The sequence below is a fragment of the Homalodisca vitripennis genome, chromosome 6, assembly GCF_021130785.1.
Source record: "Homalodisca vitripennis isolate AUS2020 chromosome 6, UT_GWSS_2.1, whole genome shotgun sequence".
NCBI classification, from domain to species: domain Eukaryota; kingdom Metazoa; phylum Arthropoda; class Insecta; order Hemiptera; family Cicadellidae; genus Homalodisca; species Homalodisca vitripennis.
In genome coordinates, this window is record NC_060212.1 from 167,480,001 (window position 1) to 167,491,382 (window position 11,382).

The window sequence follows — 11,382 nt, forward strand, 5'->3', positions numbered from 1 at the left end:
TAAGTTTTACAACTTTATGAATGATGAATTATACACAGCAGAGTCACATTTTAACTTCTCAAAAGATTTATAACAAATTAAGAAATGTAGTTGATAAGTATCCAACAAACATTTTCAAAGCTAAATTGTATACTTGGTTACTGAGGAATCCTTTTTATGATCTGACTGAGTTTTTTTAGTATTCATGAAGTAAATTTCTAGTTTTCCATTTCTTCCTGTTTATTCTTATTTCTTTCTTCTTATTTACTATACTTAGTTTCATGTTTTGTAAAAAAACAGTGTTTTGTATAACATTGTAATGTTTTTAATTGTATAATATTTTAATGTTTTAATTGTATAATATTTTAATGTTTTTAACTTCCTAGATAGGTGCTAATATTATAGGTTATAGTTTTATTTACAATTTTACAGTCCATTTTAAATAGCTTGTAATAGGGATTGATCAGGATGTTGTTTAGTACCTAAGTTTATTCCGTTGTATCATTTATGAAATCGTATTTTTTATTATGTAGGTATGAAGATAGGTGGAAGAGAGAAATTCTTGGCAACTTTTGTTAAATATGTTTAAATGTTAGATTAATAATATTGCCTCCAGACTATACCACTTAGGTGTATATTTGACTTTGTTGATGCATTTTTGTAAGATGGCAATAAACATATATTTATTTATTTTTATTTATTTATTAATATGGATTTCTTTACTTTCTCTGTTTTTGGATTTAACTTTTAACATTTCAATCCAAAGCATTAGACTGTGTTCATTTAGGCTCTTGACAGGAGAAATGTCAGGATACCCCAGAGTATACTGAAATGTCACCACGTTCATTCTTGGGCTAACACCAACAGAAAAATTTATATTTGAAAGGGATTTTTTATAGAGGGGAGAGGGGCGAAAGACACCAGTGTAATTTCTTTGTGCTGCCAATGTCTTATAGTTGACTCAGGTACATTGAATTTTTTTTCAAACTGCATTTTATCTGCAGCTATTTGTTGAATCCAAATATCCAAATATTTTGTTGAATCGTTGTCCATGCATACTCAATCTTAAGTCTTACATTTGTTATACCTTGAGAAGAGAATAATTACCAGTTCTGAAAAAGAAGTGTTTAAGATTTAAAATTTAAGTTTTATCAGCAATAAATAATTTTAATATAGAATCATCTTTTACAATCTAAGAAGAAATATACAAAAAAAGGTAAATTGTTACAAAAATATATTAAAAACACCTGCTAAGACATAGCACTTTCAGACTCTTTTGGAGACCATAAAGAAAGCTTCAAAACTGTATGTTTTCCTTCCTTAAATCCCTTTTAAATTAGGTGACACGTATTTGTGGTGTATTAAATTTAATATTGATATAAATTTTAATCCGAATAATCAATTTTTTTCTGACAGATTTAGGGTGAGCAGTCTCTGTCAAAGTTGTTTTCATGCTGTTTGTCTAAGTAACATTATAGATTGAGAAGAGATCTTTTTATTTGTTACAAAAATGGAAGAATTAATATGGAAGAGAGGTGTAGAACACCAATAAAATTAACCTTAAACACTCTCTACAGCTTTCTTTAGAAGAGTTAATACTGTACTCTGTTATAGTTATACATTTCAGGGTTGGACACTAGAAAATTTTATAAATGGTAGGCTTCACTGTATACCTCACCTTGACTTACATAAACAAAAATAACTCAATTAAGGATTTCTACAGAGAGCATACTATAGAGAAGAATAATTTACCTCCAGTGATCGAGGGGAAGTGCCTGTCCCAGTCTCCATCGCCCTGGAGTCCCAGATAGGTCTTGCGATCTGGATATTTGTGACCCCAGCCAAACAGCACCAGCACCACACAACCACTGGGCAATGGACCGTTCTCTTTCTCCCACTCCTCAATATCCTGCACTGTCAGCTGGTACTCAGGATCCTTCTGGACCGCTTCTGTCTTGTTTATCAACACCCCTGAAATCCAAATTTGGACGTAGATTTTACTTACTTTGACCAAAACATATCCAATGAAAAATGTGAACTAATTCACTAAGGTGGCTGTCAAGATATGTTATAACCACTACTATGAGCCAGCACATTCCTGATAGACCAGCCTTATTGTAAAATTACTTAGCAATGACTCACCAATAATTATTTTGTGAAACCCATGAAAAATTCATAAGACATTTCTGACATGTTGTGGATTATTTCACTGAAGAAAACAATAAATTGTTTTCAAGTAGATTATACTTTTTAGTGATTGCCAAAAATATTTGGATATGCTGCAAGGTTATACCTAAGGCGTGATACAGTAATTAGATTGGAGTGAATTAAATAGTTTAGAAACATTATCTATACAAACACATGTAGGGTTAAAAATAACTCTATACCAAAATAACTGGGCCAAAGCTTTAGCTTTAACCTATTATACACTATACAGACATAGCAACTGCACATTTAATGATGATTGTCCCTAAATTTGGAGTAAAAATCTAGTTAGTACATTTGATCAACAATTTTACTCTATAAATCTCATTTTTGTCATATTTTACTGTTCTCAAACGCAAAATATTAGTGTGGTAAAAAGTTTCATCTCGAGTTATTGCCGATTGAGGAATGTTAATGTTATTGATGGTCCGAAAAAGCAAGCATAACAAAAATGTTCATAAATGTGTACCGAATAGACGAAACACATGTGGTTGGAGATCTCTGAGATCATAGTGATATATATATGCCAAAAGTTTACTTATAAGTTTAATTGTGCCAAATAAAACCTACAATCACTACTTTTGGATGTTAAAATAAAATAATTTCTTGACACGTTGCTGCCAAAATGGAGTAATAATGAACTTAAATTATATCTTGGGGGGGTGGGCCAGGAGGTTCCAATGTTTTTTGTAATGTTGTCTACGACCTTAATTTCTTAATAAAACTTTAAAATGACTTTCCTTCACATTGATGTCGACTAACACACCACAGTGTCAGAATCTTGGTTCAACATTGCAGTTGCAGTCACAAAAAGGGAGATTAGAAGACTTGAAGTTTAGAACATGAATACTGGAAGTACTCGAAGTTAAACAAGAACTCGCTTAAAACTAATGGAGGGTATTAGCTATTTATCAAAACAACTTATAGTCAAGAAAATGTGGTTTCATCAGAAGGACACCATCACAAGTTAAATCTGTATTAATGTCGCAAATACAACATCATCATAGGTAAGTTACTTTTACTATTAATTTACAAATTTACTTTATATTAAATTAAATTAAATTAAAATTAAAATAGGTGTCTCCATGAGAGGGCTAATTTATAATATAGAAATGAAAGTTGTTCTTACTGACAAAGCATGCAAGGAGTTGCTTGGCAGCAATATCTTTAGCTACAAGAGAAACAATTGTCATGCATGCCAATTAGGTTAATATTCCACCAAGAATTTACTTCCTAGAACATCAAAGAAAAATAATACTATCCATTAACGAGTAGCGAAAATATAGTTAACTATATATATATAACTAAATAACAGATGGGGATGTTTATATATAATGCAACTAAATAACGGTCTAAACGTAACAGTCCGCACAACCCAACATTTTAACAAATACTGGTAAATCATTGGCTGTCAAGATATAGAAGCAAATAGACATGGCTGTTCATTGTGTGACAACCACTCAGGCCTATAGTATGACAGGAAAATGGTTTTTATTGAAAAATCTAGCATATGTAAACCAATGTTGAATCACAAAACAGAATTCTTGTTGTATCTTAAGCAAATAACAAAACGATTATTTTATAACATGTACAGTATTTTAAGTAAACTTTATTACCATATTTTCTACAACTTGAAATCATCTACCAATTAATTATAAAAAAATGCTCTTTAATGTGTTGTAACCACCATATTTTAACTTATGGTGCCTGAGTTATAATTAATTTCTTCTTCTTCAGCAATGTGCAACAGTTGGATGTTATAAAGCACTAGTAAAAGTACCTTATTTTGGCTTGGCTGAAGATGTTTCATTCCTAACTTTGAAGAACAGCTGAGATATATGAATTATTATTATTTTTTCATATTTACAGTTTTCATTATTACTGCTGTTAGCATTATTTGATCACATTGACATAATTTTCCCAGTTTTTATTTAACTTGTTGCAAACCACATGTTTATGTTACATAAATCGTTTATCACAGTCCTCTTATCTTACTGGCATTCTTGATATGGCAATGAATGAAACTGTATTCAAAATTCACAAACCAGTTGTAGTGAAGTGCCTATGAATGAAAGACAGCAGAATTAATAGGTTTTCAATAATACAACTAAAATGAAGATAAGTTTAAGATAGTGTCATGTGGTAAATGACTGAAATTAGGTGACCAGACGGGGATCTCAAGTTTCCAGTGAGCTAGGAGGATACCACAACATGAGAGCATGTAGTAATCAAATTTTGGGATTGACTTTTACCATGAACTTTCCTTTCTATATTTTTTATCTTTTACTCTGTGATCTTATAAAACATGAAACCGGTTCCAATGTACATTACACATTTTTGTGTTGTGTTTAGTTGGTCTAGTCTCAAATCCAGCTTACAAGAAGCTGGATCACTCTGATCCAGCTTCATACTACACATATCAGATCTGATTACATACTACACATATCAGATCTGATTACATACTACACATATCAGATCTGATTACATACTACACATATCAGATCTGATTACATACTACACATATCAGATCTGATTACATACTACACATATCAGATCTGATTACATACTACACATATCAGATCTGATTACATACTACACATATCAGATCTGATTACATACTACACATATCAGATCTGATTACATACTACACATATCAGATCTGATTACATACTACACATATCAGATCTGATTACATACTACACATATCAGATCTGATTACATACTACACATATCAGATCTGATTACATACTACACATATCAGATCTGATTACATACTACACATATCAGATCTGATTACATACTACACATATCAGATCTGATTACATACTACACATATCAGATCTGATTACATACTACACATATCAGATCTGATTACATACTACACATATCAGATCTGATTACATACTACACATATCAGATCTGATTACATACTACACATATCAGATCTGATTACATACTACACATATCAGATCTGATTACATACTACACATATCAGATCTGATTACATACTACACATATCAGATCTGATTACATACTACACATATCAGATCTGATTACATACTACACATATCAGATCTGATTACATACTACACATATCAGATCTGATTACATACTACACATATCAGATCTGATTACATACTACACATATCAGATCTGATTACATACTACACATATCAGATCTGATTACATACTACACATATCAGATCTGATTACATACTACACATATCAGATCTGATTACACACTACACATATCAGATCTGATTACATACTACACATATCAGATCTGATTACACACTACACATATCAGATCTGATTACATACTACACATATCAGATCTGATTACATACTACACATATCAGATCTGATTACATACTACACATATCAGATCTGATTACATACTACACATATCAGATCTGATTACATACTACACATATCAGATCTGATTACATACTACACATATCAGATCTGATTACATACTACACATATCAGATCTGATTACATACTACACATATCAGATCTGATTACATACTACACATAGGCCTTTGTTCTTTTATTGTTTAAAGACCCTCCTATTTCGTTTTCCTAGGTTTCGTTTCATAAAGATCATCATCATTAGCATTCCTTAGGGCATATGTTTTACATTAATTGTTCTATTTCATACAAAGGGTTTTGAAGTTTGAATGTTGTTTGATAATGACCAATAGAAAATTAACACTCACCTTCCACCATAAACAGCCTACTGAGAGGGACCTGTCCCAATTTCCAGCCATCGGGGTTGAAGTGGTAGGGGGCGTCTATGTGGGTGCCTCCGTGTTCGGGTGTAGTCAGTTTGTTGGTGGCCACCCAATGGGGATCAGTCTGGCGCACCAGGGGCGTCAACACAAACTTGTCCTTGAACCAGTACAAGGTGTCGGCATTGATGGGGTATGTCAGATCAATATAAGCTGCATACACTGAGGATGCCAGAACGAGCAATGGTAATGCCACTAGCATTGTCTCCATTTACTGAAAATATACCAGTCAACACATTATCTGCTGTAGTAAACTGGCTTCTCCTTACATCTGGTGCAGATGGGGACAAGGGGCCTGTTCCTAAATTAATAGCTTACTAAATTTAAAGAACAATTTTAGATTACATTACAAATTAATTAAAACACAACTCTAATATTTTAATGAAAGAATACAAATTCTAAAGCAACAATCAACCAAGTACACCACAAAATAAGTTTAAAGTATTAAAACACAAAAGCTGGATTCATAAAAAATTCATCCATAGAGTAAAATAGATTATTCAAAAGTTGACAATGTAACTTTCTTTTAAATACTTTGCAATGGGGGGCAAGTGTATAACTTATTATACAGTTTTAAAGACACAACTACAGTTTGTTTAAGGTGTTAATTAGTCTGTGTTAACAGATTTATGGCATGGTTAACAAAACACGTTTGATTTTGTCTTAAAAAAGTATGATAACGGTAACATAATTCTTACTTCATTAAGTACCAATCAGATAATATGGCTCACTATACAACAACATAGTGCATTCAAATTCAATAATTCAATGGCATTTAATTAAAAACTGTTAGTAAACAAAACTAAATTATAATAACTAAAGTATTATACCTGTGACAATTTATATTTTGAAAATAAAGTAATAAAAGAGACAAAATAGTAGTGGTGGTAAATTTTACTTCTTGAACTCCTAGTAAATAAATAAAATACCATTAAAAGTTGTGTTAGTATCAATAAAAAGTGCAATGATTGAATTAAAACAACATGATTATGATACATTAATTATTTATCTGTGTCTACATCCAAGACTTGATTTAAATCTGTCATTAACTTTCTAATGATTCCTATTCAAATCATAACTATCCAAGATGCATCATTAATAATTACTTAAGTGAAAATATAAATCTATAAGTATAATTAAGCATTACTATTAGGAACTAATGAAATAAAACTACTTATATTCAATGATCCATATCAAGTTACATTGAATAAAATAATACTAAAATTGTCTCCAATGCCGCTCAGTTACGTTATAATTCATATATTGTAAATAAAAAAACACACATTTTCTTCTGTGTTTTAATCAGCATAAAGTAAAGTGTTGGTGTATATTTATTATTAAATTTTTAAGTTTGTTTTAAAGTTTTTTTCTCTGTTAACTGGAAATGAGAAAGTAAGTTACAACTTCAAATGATGAAATAGAAGGTCCATTTTATGAGCTATCATTCGAACAAATTAATATTAAAGCAAGAAGGTGTCTGCTGCAGTCAACATACAGTACAGGGGCCTCTGTGGTTGAGAGACAAAGCATTAACATTGTATACTATAGTACTGGGTTAGTACTTAAACATAAGTTATATAACACATTCACTACCAGAGGTTACACTAATAATAAGTGGTATAACTCCCAGTTTATGGCTCTGTGCCACTTGATAGCCAAAGGGTTAACATATCATACTATAGCTAGATAGAGTATTGCACAAGTTAGATTCTACTTTTATGTTATTTTATATTTTTGGAGTGTATTGATTGATTGATTTAGTTAAGCCACTGATACACGTGCTGATCATTTAAAACATTTCGACATGACTTAGAAGAGGACTAATACTGGAAATACTATATTGCAGTGCAGTACAACATTCCAAGTTTAAAATAGCAATCATATTTTAAAATCAGTAGATTAAATATATGTGGTGTTTAATTAGTTTTATCTATTCTTTATAAACATCCAAAATAATAAAGAACTATCAACAAACAAAATGCTATATTCACACATAATAAGAAAGAGTATACAGATGAACAATGGATGTGTGGTTTGTGTTATTTTGACCTTGGATTCTTACTATATTTCTTTAGAACACTTATTGTTAGCAAATATATTTCAGTAAAAAAGATTATGTTAACATTTACTATCAATATCTACATGTAATATAACTATCTCAATTATATTGCAAATTTTTTTTTTAAATATACATAACATATTATGTTACATCTTAACATCAAAAAGGAAAAGCTATGACAAAAAATGTTTTGTGGAAACCAAAAACTTAAGTAAGATTTTACATTTAGCTTTATCAATATGACAACAGCTCATAAATACTTACAGTAGCTAGAAACCTTGTTCAACTGTGTTTACAGGTTTGTCCTTCTCCACTTGTTTAGTGAAAGGACCAGAAAGAAACCGGTTCTCAAACGACTTTAATATCACCATATTCTGTCCATTGTCCATTCATACTGAAACAGTGAGAATTCACTGAATGGAAATATTCATAAATAAATATAATTCAATCAAACAGTTTCAAAACTAAAGTGAAAGTGGACATGCACAATAAAAATACACATTTCAATCATTTTTCATTTTAAGTCTATTAGCTAAAACATTTTATTCTCAAAAACTTTGTTCATCGACATAGCACCTTATTACAACCTTGGCCCTCATGAGTACAGGCTAGAATCCAGTGAGACATGGTTGAGAAAAGTAATTAAAACATTGTTCAAACACTGAAAATTCAAGCCCAAGAATAAAACTGTCCATTGTCCATTCATTAGAAATAGTATATTATTTGACTATTCCATTACAAATGATAATATGACAAATATAACTTCCGATAGAAAATAAATAGATTTTGTCAATTAAGCAATAATAATTTTAATGACAAAATTTGGAAGTACTCAAACTTAAGAGATTGAAATCTGTAAATGTTAGTTACAAGAAGCTACAAGAACAGACTTGATAATAAGACACTTTTTACCTAGATCCCAAATGAAATGAAAAGATTTTATTTAACATTAATATCTGGATTTGAATAGAATATATATTTACCAATGTAACAACAAGAAAAATTATTTGTATGAAACATAAAATTTAACTACTACTTTTTGTTATTTATTGCTTATTGAAATTATATTTATAATAAAATAAATAGATGGTAAATAACAGCATTTATAATAATTTTAATGACAAAATTTGGAAGTACTCAAACTTAAGAGATTGAAATCTGTAAATGTTAGTTACAAGAAGCTACAAGAACAGACTTGATAATAAGACACTTTTTACCTAGATCCCAAATGAAATGAAAAGATTTTATTTAACATTAATATCTGGATTTGAATAGAATATATATATTTACCAATGTAACAACAAGAAAAATTATTTGTATGAAACATAAAATTTTAACTACTACTTTTTGTTATTTATTGCTTATTGAAATTATATTTATAATAAAAATAATGGTAAATAACAGCATTTATAATCATTTTCATTCTGTGAACAATCCGAATGTTTGATTTTTTTTGTAAATATTAATTTATAAATATGTTTTTCTGGATTTGATTATTTCTTATACTAACCGTTTAGCACATTTAGTGGGATTGCTACCTTGTTTAAAGATGCCAAGCATTCAGTATTTTTTTATGAATTCTTTACAGGAAAGTAAATCCTACTCAATAGAACTACTTACGGTATCTAAACTTGTAAACACATATTTTAAACAAAACTCAACTCTATGTTGTATTTAATACAGTGCTTGAACATGTGAAAGAGGTTTAATTATTATAATTTAAATATAATAATTAATATGAATCTAGCAGTTACCCGCAGCTTGGCGAGCAAATTCCTGTTACAACACAGGAAACTATATTCATGTATTCTTTTTCTATGAAATTCTAAACACTCCTGAGATAATTGATAGGTACTTAAAGCTATTCCAATCTCCTTATTCATTTTAGAGTAAGTTTAAAGAACAGTGTTTTGGGACTCAATTTGTAGAGTGAACCATTTTTTGCAAGATTTGAATTTTCCTCCTACATACCATGATAATTTATTTAATTGTTCTGACGATTTCAGTAACAATTGAACTATTTTAGGGCAGTGTGGACGAATCCTTAGGCCGAACACAATAGTAATTAATGATATGATGCATGGTGGGGTTCTGTGCAGTTTAGGGTAGAAGTAAGCTTATCTTATATATTACGTTAGTGTCCATGGTTAACAGCTTCACATAAAAGCCAAATTGCTAATGGCTCTTATTTTATGTTCTGAGTGTAGGTGAGAACTTCTGATTTGAAAGAGTTATATTTTTTATTCCATGGTTGAGTTTGCCATGCTGCCACGATCAAGAAAATGTCAGAAATTGTATAATTATATAGCCATTGCCATTGTATTTTATTTAGGGTACTTCTAGTGCCGTAGTTGAGTTTATATACATACCTTGTGTATGAAAACACAGGTCTGAGAAGACTACACTTTGATAATAAATCATCTACTTTCGGCCATTGTAATATACATCCGGCCTAAGATATTTCTAATGCCACAGTTGAGTTTGTTTTGTTGTCAAGAAAATATACACATACCCATAAAGTTTTAACAAGCTTCTTACAAAAAACATCTAAGTTTGGTTTTTTTAAAAGACTTGAAATCTATAGTGAAAGCTTGATTGTAACATTATTGTTAATTCCTGCATTACAATAGTGATCAACGGCATACATTTACTAAGAATTTCAGTTCAAAGTATAGTTTACTAAAACTTCCAGTTTTTTATCTAGATAACCTCTGTTCTCCAAAATTGATTACAGCAAATATTGAAATAAGAAGTTATGTTATTTCTATGCTTACTCTATGCTTTCAATACTATAAATATCAATACATTTAAAAATGGTACTTAAATTAATTCACATATTATTGTGTTGTAATATTATAATGTTTAAATAGAACAGTTCATTACTTTTTGACAAATTCGTTTAATGAATAAAAATAATGTCTTTGCTGCAATGTATTTCTTATGGAAATTGTCACAACTTTATCACCAGCCCTGAGACAAGCTAGAGAAAAGTCATTTGTGAACCTCTAGGGCACAATATGAAAGTGTGTACAAAATTTCTGCCTCTATCTTTCATGATTATTGCTTGGAGTCGATAAGTAATTCAGGACACTCCCTTTATATAGACAAGTCTCAATAAACTAATTTGTTATAAAGAATAAAAATCCGTCTGTTTAAATTCAATTTCAGTCTGTATCTAATGTACAGTCTGTATTTCCAGTACCATTGTAGAGTTTGTCCTAATCAAGAAAATATATAATAAAGAAAACTAACTTCGATCATAAACCGTTTTCTTTTGGCTCTTTTAATTTACTTTCAATTTAAGATTTTTCAAATGACATAGTTATAGTTACGTAGACATAGTTATAA

At 30.1% G+C, this 11,382-nt stretch overlaps 1 protein-coding gene across 2 annotated transcripts in view; it reads right to left on the reverse strand.

The window, feature by feature from the left end:
- The window catches only part of LOC124365117 (kynurenine formamidase-like), a 9,618-nt gene extending 1,177 nt beyond the window's left edge, over positions 1–8,441 (reverse strand). The window contains exons 1-3 of one of the 2 annotated variants that reach the window (XM_046821060.1): positions 8,299–8,441; positions 5,904–6,189; positions 1,732–1,950 (exon numbers count right to left, since the gene is read on the reverse strand). In XM_046821060.1, the coding sequence (XP_046677016.1) occupies positions 1,732–1,950; positions 5,904–6,186 (502 nt within the window). In that variant the 5' untranslated portion in view covers positions 6,187–6,189; positions 8,299–8,441. Of the gene's footprint in view, positions 1–1,731; positions 1,951–5,903; positions 6,190–6,805; positions 6,901–8,298 lie in introns of those variants that run through there. The other variant, XM_046821061.1, reaches the window with a different exon arrangement.
- Between the last annotated feature and the right edge of the window lie 2,941 nt (positions 8,442–11,382).